General features: G+C 44.1%; 2 protein-coding genes across 3 annotated transcripts; both read right to left on the bottom strand.

The window, feature by feature from the left end:
• Window positions 1–1,211: 1,211 nt before the first annotated feature.
• Window positions 1,212–4,491, bottom strand: LOC134028888 (E3 ubiquitin-protein ligase TRIM16-like). The gene is made up of 6 exons (XM_062472775.1): window positions 3,858–4,491; window positions 2,903–2,998; window positions 2,485–2,718; window positions 2,160–2,319; window positions 1,863–1,922; window positions 1,212–1,735 (listed from the first exon to the last, which is right to left on the bottom strand). The coding sequence occupies exons 1-6, from the start codon at window positions 4,458–4,460 to the stop codon at window positions 1,212–1,214; spliced, it is 1,677 nt and encodes a 558-aa protein (XP_062328759.1). The 5' UTR covers window positions 4,461–4,491.
• A 3,493-nt stretch (window positions 4,492–7,984) lies between these two features.
• LOC134028889 (peroxynitrite isomerase THAP4-like) lies at window positions 7,985–13,533 on the bottom strand. Of its 2 annotated transcripts, XM_062472777.1 has the most exons (4): window positions 13,217–13,350; window positions 12,735–12,895; window positions 12,054–12,251; window positions 7,985–11,393 (listed from the first exon to the last, which is right to left on the bottom strand). In XM_062472777.1, the coding sequence occupies exons 1-4, from the start codon at window positions 13,264–13,266 to the stop codon at window positions 11,053–11,055; spliced, it is 750 nt and encodes a 249-aa protein (XP_062328761.1). In that variant the 5' UTR covers window positions 13,267–13,350; the 3' UTR covers window positions 7,985–11,052. The 2 variants fall into 2 exon arrangements, with proteins under 2 accessions (XP_062328761.1, XP_062328760.1); XM_062472776.1 differs by lacking the exon at window positions 12,735–12,895 and having other exon boundaries at window positions 13,217–13,533.
• Window positions 13,534–14,809: the final 1,276 nt, after the last annotated feature.

Raw genomic sequence — 14,809 nt, 5'->3', positions numbered from 1 at the left:
GAGAAGGAAGGGAAGGAGAGGAAAAGATAAGCAAAAAGAATAAAAGGGAGAGAAAGGGAGATTGAGAGAGGGACAAAGGGAAAGGGGAGAGAGACTAAACACTAGATGTGTCAGAAAAACAAATCCTTCTTCTATGGTATAAATAAGAAGAGATTTCAGCTTCACGTCTTTATTCAGCTGTTCAGGTCCATTATAACCACCAGCAGGAGTTCAAAGTAGCAGAGAGACAACTATGAACTGATCACTTCAACAACAGCAGTTATAAACACTTCCATCTCAATAGTGAGTAGCACATGTACCCAAACATTACAACACATCGTTAGTTAAAACTCTATTTACTGAGTAGCTGTGACAATCAGGTTCCCCTACCTCAGATCATCATCACGTGAGTACTAAGTGTACTCCCTCTTCACGCCTGCAAACAATGAAAGCGATCAGTCCACTGCCTTCTGCTCGGTGTATTTAAGCCAGTCACTTCCTTCACTCCTTGCTAAGTCTTGAGTCAGATGGCTGAGCGGTTAGGGAATTGGGCTAGTAATCAGAAGGTTGCCGATTCGATTCCTGGCCGTGGCAAATGACGTTGTGTCCTTGGGCAAGGCACTTCACCCTACTTGCCTCGGGGGGAATGTCCCTGTACTTACTGTAAGTCGCTCTGGATAAGAGCGTCTGCTAAATGATTACTACTACTACTACAGTCTTGTTAACATTATACTGACATTTCGGGGCTATTTTTGGATAGACTTTCTGTTATATACTGACCTTGTTTTTGCCCCCGACCTTGTATCTGCTCCACCTGTATAATTCTTAGACGCCGTGATCCAGACCCTTGTCTGTCCTGTGGAACCTGACCAAGCCTTGCCTTCGTTGCCCAGTCCGCCCCCGTTTGACCTACGCATGTGACCTGACTACCCTTTTGGATCTCCTCTCTGGCTCTGATATCTGTGTATGACCCCTGCTTGTCCAACTACGCCCAAATAAACCCGCACTTGGATCCAGTATCCTTTGTCTTGGGAGTCTGTCTGTTACAGTGACAGGAAGTAAACAGTGATTTCTATTGTCCAGTAGAGCCAAAACTAAATGATCATATACAATCACACTATTATAATTTACAGCTGGAATTATGGAACCAAAGAACAATGATTATAAACCAACTAAAACAATGACATGGTTCTGTATGATGGTATGAAGGTTACACTCCTCTACAAGACCCTCTACCACAGCTTCATAATCTCTGCACTGTTACCATGGTTACCAAGCCAAAACCCAGGGTAGAGTGGCTGGGTGAAGGTGTTCTGGACTCTGTGGAGGAGGGTCAGTGTGTCAGAGATGACACTGTAGAAGGACAGAGTACCTGCCTTATGATCCAGGTACACTCCTACTCTGGAGGACTGAGGGCCTGCTACTGCAGTATAAACACTGTTATGTCTGAACTTGTAAACACCACTAAAACACTGTAACCTCCAGGACTTGTTATTGTTACCAAAGTAAGAGTTACCCTCTGTTCTGCTGATGTCTTTATATGAGACTGCTATGTCAACACCGTTACCTCTCCTCTCCACCTCCCAGTAACAGCGTCCAGACAGAGCCTCTCTACACAGCACCTGACTGTACTTGGTGAACCTCTCTGGATGGTCAGGATATGGCTGCTGCTGCATTGGATATGTCACCTTCCTGTTCTCAGACAGAGAAAGGCGTTTATGTGCTGTGTTTAGGTCCAGAGTGAGCTGACAGGAATCTGGGAGAAGAGCAGAGACCAGATCAGAGTTAATAACACATCCATTCATGTGTCACCATGTTAAAGCTGCTGTTGTTCTGGATCAGACGCGTCAGTGGAGAGAGACCTGGACACTTCAGAAACTCACATGGTAAGAGGTCTGCTCTGGTCTTGGGCTCTGGAGGCAGGAACACCTCCACTGTGGAGACTGGAGACATACACACACACACAATAATACAGACACACATTCGCACAGATAAACACACATATACACACATGTACATGCACTCAGACACACACACAGACATAGAAACACATACACACACACAAACAAACAGAGAGATGCAGACATGTGTTAAGAAGAAACATTCTACTCTAAACCATGTCTGGGTCCATGAGGCTTAATGTGCTGTTCCTCCAGACCTGCTGTGTTTAACCAGCTCACCTGTGGTGGAGATGTTGGAGCACTCTCTCTGGATCAGCTCCTCTAGTTTGTTTCTCAGCTCAGAGACCACCTCAGTCACATGTTTGAAGTACTGAAGAGGAGGAACAGACATGCTGGGGACATCTGAAGATACACTAGTACTGGAGAGAGACTGGTAGTTCTGGAGACAGGGAGGGAGGAGAGAGATAAAGAAAGACAGAGGGGGAGAGAGAAACAGATGGAAGAATGATAGATAGACAGACACACAGGTTGAGCAGAGATCCTACATAGATGATCAGACAGTGAGTGTAGCTTCAGATCTGAGCTGCCAGGGTAGTCTAGTTACCAGGAGGAAGTGGATGTTGTCCTCTGTGTGTGAGAGCTTCTCCAGCTCAGCGTCTCTCCTCTTCAGCTCAGCTATCTCCTGCTCCAGTCTCTCCAGCAGTCCTTCAGCCTGACTCACTGCTGCCCCCTGCTGGGCTCTGATCAAAGCCTTCACCTCAGAGCGCCTTCTCTCAATGGAGCGGATCAGCTCAGTGAAGATCCTCTCACTGTCCTCCACTGCTGCCTGGCCTGAGCGCTGGAGAGGGGGGGGGGGGTGGAGAAGAGAGAGGGGAAGGAAGGAGAGAGAGAGGGGAGAGAGAGAAAGAAATACATGAAGATATGGCTCGCTCGAGAGACATCTTCCTGAATGTAGAGTCCACCTGTCCTATCCAGGTATCTCCCAGTAGCACAACTACAGTAGTGGAGATCCTGATGCTGACCTTGAAAGACTCCACAGCCTGTTGGAGCTCCTTCAGCCCCTTCTCTCTCTGCTGGACTCTCTGCTGGACTTCCTGCTGACTCAGAACCAGCTTGTCCTGGAGAACAACACACATGACAACAACACAGTGTAGGAGTTACAGTACAGGACTCTGGTGACGTGGACCTCTGTCAGAACACACTGAACACCAACATTGAATTCAGCTGTTAACACAGCTGCTAAACATATCTGTACAGCCATTAGCTACATAGCTGAATGTGGTCTGTCTCGTTCTTGTTTATCACAAGAGAATGTAGTTTTGTATGAGGGGTGAAGAGAGCGAGAGGCGAGAGATAAAGTTAGCTTGCTAGCTTGGCTAACTTCACACTTGGAGCTAGTTTACCTTTATATACTTCCTTTCTAATCACGATAAATGTTTGACTGGCTCCAGTCGCCTCAGTAAGTGTTGTGTTGTAGAATTTACACACTGTTGTGTGTTTTCTACCGCACACTGTTTAGCTGATACACTCTTTGTGGTGGTTTAGTAACGAAAGTTAATTACAGACGGTTTGGCCGATATCTCCGAGTCAGTCAGACACCACTGCACCCGTCTCCACTTTCACTCAGTGTTGCCAACTCCTCAGTAAGGAAAGTAGCTATAGTTTCACTTAGTCTGGACTGAAGGGGGGCGGGGGGTGACAGCTTTTCAAAGTTCCACGTTAGAAATGGGTATATTATTGGTGGCAGTTTTATATAAAATCAACAATAATATTAATAACTTGGACAATGCACATGTAATTCAGTAATATTCCTGCAGTTGTGGTCTTTACCGATCTTAAAATATTGTAGCGGACCAGAGTTTCCGAGTTCTCAGTCCGAGACCGAGCAAAGACCGACTAAATATGCGGTCAATTCTGAGACGAGACTGAGATTACTAGAACAGGTTCAGAGATTACTAGAACAGGTTCAGGTTTTACCTGTTTCTCCTTCCTCTCAGTTTTGGCTGACACCGTGTCATGGCCTTTATGTTCTTCCATGGTACACAGAATGCATATACACTGCTGGTCTGTCCGACAGAAGACCTCCAGCAGCTTGTCATGACTGGAGCAGATCATCTCCTGCAGACTCAGTCCAGACGTGGCTTCCACCAGCTTGTGATTCTTCATCTTAGAATGGTAGTGGGGCTGGAGGTGAGTCTGGCAGTAGGACAACAAACACATCAGACAGGACTTGAGCGCTTTCTCCTTCCCTGGCCCAGTGCAGAGGTCACAGGTCACCTCTCCTGGCCCAGCTGGACTGGTCAGCTCAGAGGGGGCCGCCTGGGCTCCTCCTGTCTCCTTCAGCTTCTCCACCACCTCAGCCAGCATGTTGTTCCTCTTCAGAGCAGGCCTCAGAGTGTAGCTCTGTCTGCACTGGGGGCAGCTGTAGACTCCCCTCTGCTCACACTGGTCCCAGCAGCCCTCGATACAGCTGCTACAGTAACTGTGACCACAGGGGAGGGTGACAGGATCCTTTAAGAGGTCCAGACAGATGGAACAGCAGAACTGGTCCTGGTCCAGCACAACTCCCTGCCGGGCCATGCTAGAGAAATGCGAGAGAAATGCGAGAGAAAGAGAGATCAGTTTCGTTTCTTCAGAATAACAACTGTTGTGGGAGGAGTGATTTCGTGGTTCTGTCAGAGGGTGGAGTTTAGGGAATACAGTGAAGGACCATGTGTGCTGCGGTGTTGTCCTTGTAGCCTAGTCCTAACCTACTATTTGCTTTCCCCAAATATAAAAAACCTTGTTGAAAATTCCTCCATGCACAGGGAGCAGTGGAACTGCTCTTCAGACAGGAGGTTGATGGTGGAAGCCATGATTGGAGGAGAATTAGTCTATCTGTCATGAATGGAGAGAGGAAATTAGAGTAGGAGAGAGAGAGAGAGAGAGAGAGAGAGGCGCAGCTTTTGTTTACGTGAACCAGTCAATGACCTGGACAGAAGCCCAGAGTTACTGTGGCAGACTTGGCCACTGAGGAACCTGACTGAGAACCAGCAGATTGAGGACATTAAACCCGTCAATGAGATCTCCTGGATCGACCTGTACAGGGACCCCTGGAAGTGGTCACATGACAGCAACTCCTCCTTAACCCTTGTGCTGCCTTCGGGTCACATGACCCAAAGGTTCATAACGAACCATCGTTGTGTTTACCCAATTTTACCCAATACAAAAACAAATAATTTTCTTTTAACCGTTGCAATGTGGGGGGTCTGAGACAGCCCAACGGTTAAAAGAAAATGCTTCACTTTGTTTTTGTATGCGGTAAAGTTGTCGCAATACGACGGTGGTCTTGTGTATAAAGGGAATTGTAATGCATTGTTCTATGGATTCTTCATCTCCTGAGACCTTCTCAGTTCTGGCTTGTCCTACTGTCCTACTCCTTGCTCACCTCTTTCTCTCTCTCTGATTTACAATGATCATGATAGAGTAGGTAGGATTTAAAGCTTTCATTTTGTAACATGTTTGCCGTGTAATTGATTTCATTCATTTGCAATGTTATCAAATGCGTATTTCATTTAACTATACTTTGACCATTCTTGCTCTGATTTAACCCATAGAGTCAAATAACCTTAATTCTATTTGTATTGGCATTATTTGGTTCATGCTAATACACTTCAGTTTCCCATCTTCCTTTAAACCATAGGGGAATTCGTTTTGGTTGTTTGGCCAATATTTAACCCCCTACATGATGAAACCCAAGGGACGTGAAGCGGTTAAATGTTTCTTTTGTGATGTCATAACTGTTTCTTTGTGATGTCATAATTGTTCTTAAATGGTCCTTTGTGATGTCGTACATTTTCCGTGTTCCTGTGTGTCTCCAGTCCCAGTGCAGAAGCAGGTGATGAGAATGAGGCTGACCATAGAGAACTCCGGTGTGGACCTAGAGGATCCTGCTGTGATGGAGGCCATCTTACAACAGGTGAGACCTCATCTACGTAGAGAAGGACTAACTAGATGATGGATACGTGTTACCTGTGGTTGATGAAGAACAAGGAATTTGTTAGTACAGAACAGTGTTATACAGACTCTCTTCCTCAGGTCCAGGTGAAGCTGAGAGAGAAGGGGCTGACTGAAGACTTCCAGCTGAGGTGAAGAACGCAGCCAGATGGAAAGGTCTTCCACAAGGAGGAAGAAGAGAGTTCTCAGAGGAAGAGGAAGAAAAGGGACAGGAAACCAGTTCTGACTAAGAGGGAACTGGGAATAATTATATTCGATTTATTAAGATGACTCTTTTATCCAAAAGACAAAACGATGCATGTTTGTCATCATGTTCTTATTTTTAGGGATGTGCATCTCTGCCTGCAACCTGAAATATCCCTCAGCTGAGCTACAGGGTGGGTTCGTTGTGATAAGGTGTTATTCCAGAAATACACTGTGGGTTCTAATCCCACCCAGCCCAAGGAAATTAATCTGCAATGTGTTTACACTGTATAATGGGATCAAATACCCTACCCTCTGAAGATTCGACCCATTTTACAACTCAGTTTGGACAAAAGGTTACATTATATGAATAAAAGTACAGGAGACGAAAATGACACAGACGTGCTCACCTTGGTTGCAGATGACGGTTATTCTTAACAAGCAGGAAGTGTCATACCACTTGGTGGCATGTCCAATCCCAACACACAATTTGAAAAATACATTTGTGGGTTCGCCAACATACCAGTTCCTGAACTCAGCCTGTCCCTTTCCATCTGCCAGAGACCACCTCCAGCTGTTGATGTCATCATACAGACCTATCCAGACTGCCCTATTATAACTAATGAGTGTTCATGCCCGCTATCTTGACTAGTTTGTTCATGTCCTCTATGTTGTCTATGGTGGCCAGGTCAGTGTGCTTCTGTCTGCAGTAGCTCTGTGCTTCAGTCCAGTTCTTTGGGTCATTGAAAAGGTGATAGTGATGGAGGCATGAGGCATTATATTATTATGTTTCAAATACATCTGTGTAACTGTTTAATAGTTTGCATGACTGTACTATGAAAGTATTTGTCTTTCAAATGGTTTGAAGTAAAAAATTAAATATATACAAATCATAGATGACCATTTTGAACCCTTGATTATTTCACTGAGGTAATGCATCATACAATTTAGCAAATGTTGCATTTCTACTCCTTCAACCTGGGTAACGAAACACACACACAACACATACTGACCTGAGACTAGAAGTATGTAAAGTTTGTAATCCTCCATACCTGCCTATAACAAGTTTTTCAGTTAGCGTGTCTTATTACTTCTGCATATTGCATAATCCAGCTCAACAACTTCCGGTAGCTAGCAGTTACGTTAGTTCTCTCACACGAGTAGGGAATGTTTTTAGAGAAGTTTGGACAATCTTCCCAAAATTACAATTAACGATGTACATAGGATTCTATGGTTGCTGCCCTTCAAGCAAGAGGGAAACGGTTTCGAATTGTTTCGAACTACATTGACAATTACGAAGGTAAGAATCAGAATGGGTTTTTATTCGCCATGAAAGTTTGCACAGACAAGGAATTTACTTTGGCAGGAGAGCCTACCTAGGCAGCCATTTTCGGCGCCAACTAGAAAGGGAGGAGCAAGATAGTCTCGCTTCAGCGCTCTCCAGGGGAGTTGTTTTCCAGCAACGGCCTTGGCCAAGGCCTGTGCTGGTTACGGGGCCGAAAGTGGATAAGATTGGGGTAGTTGTTTTGACGAGTAGCCGCAACTCAGTTTTCACGTCCACCCTTCAGGAAGGTCTCCATGTCCTCCATCTTCCTTTGCAGAGCCGCAAACTTATCCCCGTTGTAATCAATGCTGCGTTGTAAGTTCACAGTCTGAGCTCCAACAACTCTGCCCACCGCATCAATCATATCGGGCAGCCTAACGGGGCTTTTGATGGCTGCAACCGTTTCCTTAATTTTCCGATATACAAAGCCAGCGCCTATTCCAAACAGCAGAAAGCCTGTAATCATGAGGTGTATCCAACTCACACAGTAAAAATTGCTATAGCTATCAAACGGATGTGAGCAGTAACATTAGCTAGGCTAGGTAGTTAGCTATTTTAAAGATACATTATAAATGTAGGCTACTCAATTATCGCACTGGACTATAAATCGCATTTATTTAGAAATTAATGTCACAATCCAAGAACAGACATTTAATCTGGAAAGGCAAAATTATTCAGATACACAAAAGCACAAGAACATACCTGGGAGGCTGAATAGGCTAATTAACACAAGCTAGCGAGTCCAACAACCAAGTTACTGGTAAGCTAGTTCACCAAGCTCCCGATCTCATTCCACATCACTGAATTCGGTTATTATTGTGTTAGGTGACATCATATAATATGACTTAAATCTAATCAAACCTTGTTTTCAAATGTCAGGTAAACCATTCCTACAGTTTAAATGACCCTCCACTAACAGCCTGGGTTTGCATTGGAGAAGGAGGGATTGGTGCGATTTGGCCACTGCACCTGTATGGCAGGTTTAGGAGAAGTTTGTTTACATGTAGGTGCCATATTCTACACTTTGCTAGCAGCTGTGAACAAACTGAGTGGCACTGCATGCACAGATGAAGCCTGTGTCTGGAATGAGCCTAGTATGGCAGTCATCAGGAAAGGAGGGTATGTATGCACCAGGGAGCCAGATAGCTTTCACAAAGGCCCAGAGAAAGAGATCTGTTGATGGGTGTGGTGTCCTCCCCCTCCCCCCCTGCCAAGTTTCCACCTCCAACCCCAGATGAATGCACATCGTTCTACAAAATGCTACATCTATCTGAAGACACTGAATATCAACCTGTCAAAAGCTAAATTTTGTCTGTTGTCCCTGGCCATGCAAAGAGATACCTCGGCGGGCCGTCCAACTGAACATCCCTGCACCCCTAAGCAAAATCTACAAGCCTGAGTACAGGTCACTGTCACACCAAGAGCTGCAGGCAAATAGTGAAGAGGTCTTTACAAGGTTAAGCATACCAGAAGAACAGGTCAATCAGTAAATATGATTGAAGATAGGAATGTCAGGAATAGCACAAGTGTAGAAAAGTTATACACAGAATCCAATACTGTCATTTCCTAATGTTTTGAATAAACGTTAATTTAATATTGTTTACATTTGTCACATATTACAAACTTGTTAACTCAGTTGTCATGCAATAGAAAGGGTGACAGATCACAATATGTCCACTATGATGGCTGCTCATCCAGGAGCTCCACTGTAAAATACGGAGTACCACAGGGTTCAGTTCTAGGCCCTCTGTTATTTTCTCTCTATATGCTGCCTTTAGGAAACATAATTAGAAGCTCTGGGGTAAATTTTCACTGTTATGCAGATGATACTCAGCTATATATGTCTATAAAGTCTGGAGAATTTCCACATGCTATGGAAAAATGTGTTTCTAGGTTGCGAGCTTGGATGACTGCAAATTTCCTTCTTCTAAATTCGGATAAAAACGAGGTTCAAATTTTCGGTCCTAAAAAATATAGAAATAATTTTTCCAATCTGACCTTAGACCTAGACGGCGTCAAAGTCTCAAAACCAGCTAGTAAAAAATTTAGGAGTCACAATGGACCCAGACCTTTCGTTTGAGTACCATATTAAGCAAATTACTAGAACTGCATTTTTCCATCTACGTAATATTGACAAAATACGGAAATGTATCTCAAAGGATGATGCCGAAAAACTAGTACATGCATTTGTTACGTCCCGATTGGACTATTGCAATGTGTTGTTCTCTGGCCTCCCAATTACCCACCTAAAAAATTTACAGCGGGTGCAAAATGCTGCTGCTAGACTATTGACCAGAACAAGAAAGTTTGATCAAATAACATCTACTCGTCTCTCTAGACTGGCTCCCTATCCAAGCCAGAGCTGACTTCAAAGTTCTACTACTAACCTACAAATCTCTGCATGGATTGGCACTACTGTACCTCTCCGGTCTCCTTGCACCCTATTGCCCCGCAAGGACACTTAGATCTCAAGATGCCGGCTATCTGGTGGTTCCCAAAATTAAGAAAAAAACAGCTGGAGGTAGGGCGTTCTCATATAGAGCGCCTCTTCTCTGGAATAAACTACCCGTCTCAATTAGGGAGTCTGATACTGTTTCGACGTTTAAAATTAGGTTAAAAACGTTATTGTTTAGTCAATTCTACGACTGTTAAAGGTAAGTATGTTACTAGTTGGAGGCAACGGGGGACGGGTTGTTTCCATCCTTATTCTTTAAGTATAACTTATTTTAGAGTTCTCTTCCCCTGGAACAGATTTCATGTTCCAAATGAAGGGGGGCTGTCGCTGTCTTGGTGTGTGGGGTTGCATCAAATTCCCCTTTTTTGCTCTGTTAAATTGCTGCACCAGTCCACACTTGACCGGTGGGGATCTCATTCTATTATGACTGTAACTGTTAGCTGCTCCTGTCATTCTCTAATCCCTGCTCTCCTCTCTCTGTCCCCCCCCCACACACATCCCTTGTGGTGTGGGGGGTTTGAGTTGTCAGCACCTGCCTGGTCGTCGGTCAGCCAACGCTGGACCTGGTCGCGAGTCTCCCGGTCCTGTCCTACATCTATAAAGTTGAATAATGGATTTTGGTGTTTTAAAAACCCATCGACACTGTATGACTATGTTTAGCCTGTGTTCTGCTCCTCTCTCCCACCAACCGTCTCTGGAGGAGGGGATCCCTCTCTGAATTGCTCCTCCCAAGGTTTCTTCCATTTTTTTTTTCTCCTGTTGAGAGTTTTTCCTTGTCTTCCTTGAGGGTTTAGGTTGGTTGAGGGGCAGTTCTATGGGCATATGTGAAGCCCTCTGTGACATGCTTGCGTGTAAAAAGGGCTATACAAATACATTTGATTTGAGACAGGACTTCAATCAAAATGTGCCATGTGGTTTGACCAGAAGGCAGGAAGGGTGACTGCATCAAACATTAGAGCTGCCTGTCACACAAGTCTTGAGGAACCAGCTGTCTCCCTGCTGAAGAAACTGTGCTACCCTGTGGCCTCCAAGGCCCCAACCAACAGTGGTGGTCCTAGCATATTTGGCACCCCGGGCAAGGCCCTTTTTTGCTGTGTTTTCTGGGCCAAACACAAAAATGCCGCCCCTCTCTTCATGCCACCCCGGGCAGCCCGGTTCGCCCGTGCCTAGAACCGCTACTGCCAACCAACAACACACCACACTCTCTCAGGTATTTACATCCACTTTACATTGGATGAGCGCAACCTTTGGTTTTCCTCCCTGAGCTCATTACATTCCTTTTGTAATCTTTCAATATTTTCCCTACATAGTCTGTTGGCACACTGTTGTTCTTCCTCCTCAAGTGGTGCCAGCTCAGCATGAGGCTCTGATGACAGTTCTAGGAGGACATCCACTGCATCTGGCTTCTTCTTCTCCTCCACCCTCTTGTTCTTCATTCGGTTGTGCTGCTCATACCTCTCCATGTCTTTCTCTCTTTTCCTCTTCTTGATGGCTGGTGTGTGTGTAAAGATGGATGGTACCCAGTCAGGGGACAACGGGTCATCAGATTTGGCACCTATAACAAGAGTTTATGTCCAACAAGTTAGAAAAAAGATTCACTTAAATATGTGATATCATTACTGTAGACTAGCTAACCCCTCTCTCCCTTAAACAACTGCTAACTATTCAAAAGGAAAGTCAACATTTCCTTAAATTTTTACTTATTACAACCTCAATTTCCAAAAAGTTGGAATGCTGTGAAAAACATAAATAAAAACAAAGGACCAAATGAGTATGAAAAAACAAAGTTTATCAGTCTTAACACATTGTCTTTGTTTTACATTCAGTTGATTATCGGTGAAAAAGGATTTCCAAATCATTTCATTCCAAATGCATTTTGAGTTTAGTTGATTCTAACAACAACCCAATTATTTAGCTAAATTAGCTAACATTTACATTTAGTCATTTAGCAGACACTCTTATCCAGAGCGACTTACAGTAAGTACAGGGACATTCCCCCGAGGCAAGTAGGGTGAAGCGCCTTGCCCAAGGACACAACGTCGTTTGCACAGCCGGGGAATCGAACCGGCAACCTTCTGATTACTAGCCCGATTCCCTAACCGCTCAGCCACCTGACCCCAGCTAACTTGAACTCACTACGACTACTGCAGTTGGTCGCCTCGATACACAACAAACTAGTCAAACTATGTCTCATCCTGTCTCATGTGTCGCTCACCGCCTCCTTCAGCCTTGTGTGTCTCATCCACAGTGTGTTGCTCATCGACTTCAGCTGGCTGCAGTGTGTTTTTTCTTTGCTCCCTCTTCCTTCGCCTTGCAGAGCGTGCAGTGTTCGTGCGAGTGATTTCTGTGTGACCCAGATGGAGGGAGGGTGCCCAGTCTGGGTCAGTCTCCATCATCTCATATGCAGGTTGACCTGCAATCAAATGAAAAAGGTTTTAGCTTCATAACATTTACATTTAGTCATTTAGCAGACGCTCTTATCCAGAGCGACTTACAGTAAGTACATGTACATTCTCCCGAGGCAAGTAGGGTGAAGTGCCTTGCCCAAGGACACAACGTCAGTTGGCATGACCAGGAATCGAACTGGCAACCTTCGGATTACTAGCCCGATTCCCTCACCGCTCAGCCACCTGATTCCCCATGGGACCAGAAGTTTTACTATGAGTCAGAAATTATACTAAAGTAAGAGTACATATGTTACAGCCCTGTATATGACGATTGCATGACATTTAACGGTATAAACAGAAGATTTTTCGCCCATAATAAGACTTGAACATAATCGCTGTTACAACACGTATTGTTTTGATTTATCTGTGCCACACATAATTCGTCCAAAATGACACGTGGCTGTAACGTTAGATACTTCACATTTGTCAACATCACTTAAATATCTTACCTTTATGAAAATGTCGAGAGCAAACATACATAAAACGAGATATGTTTGCAAAGGTGATGTTTTTGCGCCGCACCGCTGCAACCCAGGCGATCCGACGCCTCTTCGTTACGTCCGCTACATGCTGTCCCTGTCCTTTCTTCAAAGTGGGAAAGCCAAAAAACCTATCCCCGTAGGTAAGTTTTTGACATTTACTGTCGTGAGACTTTCTACTGCAGCCTATTACGCAACAAGAACGTACCATTTTGACACCTAAATGAAATGAACTAATAACACAATTCTCTAACAACAGAGCAACAGTGCATTGATACCGTCAAAATGGCGGTTACTCTCACAATACCCTTCCGTTCGCGCAACTGTGACGTCACCTGACAAAGACCGATTACCTAAAGACAACTTACACTCTTTGATAAATTTGTTTTATGGCAAAAAATACGATAATTAATATACCTGTATATACTTGTGTTTAACTTTACTTTGCTTACCTTTGATGAAGTGCTCGCTGCAAATACGTGTATATTTGGACGGCTGCCATTGTTTGCCCTCCCCGGAGTGTGAGGTAACGTTACGTTTAATAATGGCGCAAATCCACAATCTCCTCCTCTCTGGGTTTTCTTTATCGGACGGAATTCTATAGAAACACAGCCCAGGCTTGCCTCCTCTTCGATTAGTGCATCCGATAGCACAACAACTATCCGGCATTTTGGCAACACAAAAGCAACAGACTGAAAGTAAATGAATTGCTTAATAGTTGGCGGGCAGCGGAAAGTCTTGTTTGCCCTCCCAGGGGGCGTGCCCCTTGTAACGTGACGTCACATTAAAACTGTCAATACAGACCGTTTGTAATAAGCGACGTTCTCCGTAAGTCGCTTATTACATCCGAGATCAAATGAGACATCCAATATTACATCATCTTATCATGGTCTGGCTAATTCGGTTCTTAGAACACCCATGTTGTTTATAACTAGTATAGCTGGATTGAGTTATGCGTTGGTCTAAAAGGGGGTATGTATCGATAGTAGAAACCTTGATCAGCAACGCTGCTATTGGCTGCTCACATAAGTATAGGTGAGTTCGACTTCATGCAGAGCTGGCGGCGCCCTTGAAGCTGAGAATGCCATTGGCTGCTTCAAGTCAGCCGGGCTGCAGGCGACGCCGGCGCTGCATGAAGTCGAACGCACCTTATGGCTGCTCACCATGGCCAAAAATATTTTTTTTCCGCAACAGAGCCAACAGAGCAACAGCTTGCTCGAAGGTTACTGTGAAGATTTAATCAGAACGCCAGGGAACACTTCAAAGTCTGCAAAATCCAAGAAAGAGGGCTGGCAAAAAGTAGCAGACCAAATTAAATGTATAGTAGTGTTAGATGTTTTATCGCTTATTACAGTAGGCTGTTTTTGTATTTTCATACTTTGTTTATCATCTTTAATGTCATATAATGTGGTTTCAACTGAATTATGTGTGGCACAGAAATCAAAACAAATGCGTGTTGTAACAGCGATTATGTTCAAGTCTTTTATTATGGGCGAAACATCTTCTGTTTATACCGTTAAATGTCATGCAATCGTCATATACAGGGCTGTAACATATGTACTCTTACTTTAGTATAATTTCTGATTTATAGTAACACTTCTGGTCCCATGTTAATGACACCCTCACGAAAAAAACGATAGGCCATCTCTCAAAAAGTAGAGTAGCATCGCGCTGTGCTTAAGGATCGATCTATCACGCAATGAGCAATTAATTCGGTTTTTCATAGGGTTAAACGGACAAGACATGCAGTGGCGGTTCTACATTGAATTACACCCAGGGCGAGACGCCCCCCCCCCCCCCCCATTGAAATCAAAAGGCTGTTATGGTAAGACCGATTATGTTCTATACAGCTAAAACAGCCTGGGGTCAAATTGACACCAAACATAATAGGAGGGTTACATAAACATGCCCTTACACGCTAAATGTCTTATTACATGCTATATTAATATAACTTTTAGGGAGAAACACTTTTACTTATGACGTTAAACTATACTTATACCAGAGATCTTATTGGGATTTTTATTTTTGTTTGAATTGTTTATCAC

The sequence above is a fragment of the Osmerus eperlanus genome, chromosome 11 (assembly GCF_963692335.1).
Source record: "Osmerus eperlanus chromosome 11, fOsmEpe2.1, whole genome shotgun sequence".
Classification (NCBI taxonomy): Eukaryota; Metazoa; Chordata; class Actinopteri; order Osmeriformes; family Osmeridae; genus Osmerus; species Osmerus eperlanus.
This window is presented reverse-complemented; position numbering and strand designations above follow the sequence as displayed.

Coding starts and splice junctions, on each gene's coding strand:
- LOC134028888 (XM_062472775.1), bottom strand. CDS start 4,460: ATGGCCCGGCAGGGAGTTGTGCTGGACCAGGACCAGTTCTGCTGTTCC. Junction 2,719..2,902: donor AGGCTGTGGAGTCTTTCAAG/GTCAGCATCAGG, acceptor CCCCCTCTCCAG/CGCTCAGGCCAGGCAGCAGT. Junction 2,320..2,484: donor ACAACATCCACTTCCTCCTG/GTAACTAGACTA, acceptor CCCTGTCTCCAG/AACTACCAGTCTCTCTCCAG.
- LOC134028889 (XM_062472776.1), bottom strand. CDS start 13,433: ATGCCGGATAGTTGTTGTGCTATCGGATGCACTAATCGAAGAGGAGGC. Junction 12,252..13,216: donor CAGCGAGCACTTCATCAAAG/GTAAGCAAAGTA, acceptor ATTTGATTGCAG/GTCAACCTGCATATGAGATG. Junction 11,394..12,053: donor ACACAAGGCTGAAGGAGGCG/GTGAGCGACACA, acceptor CTCTTGTTATAG/GTGCCAAATCTGATGACCCG.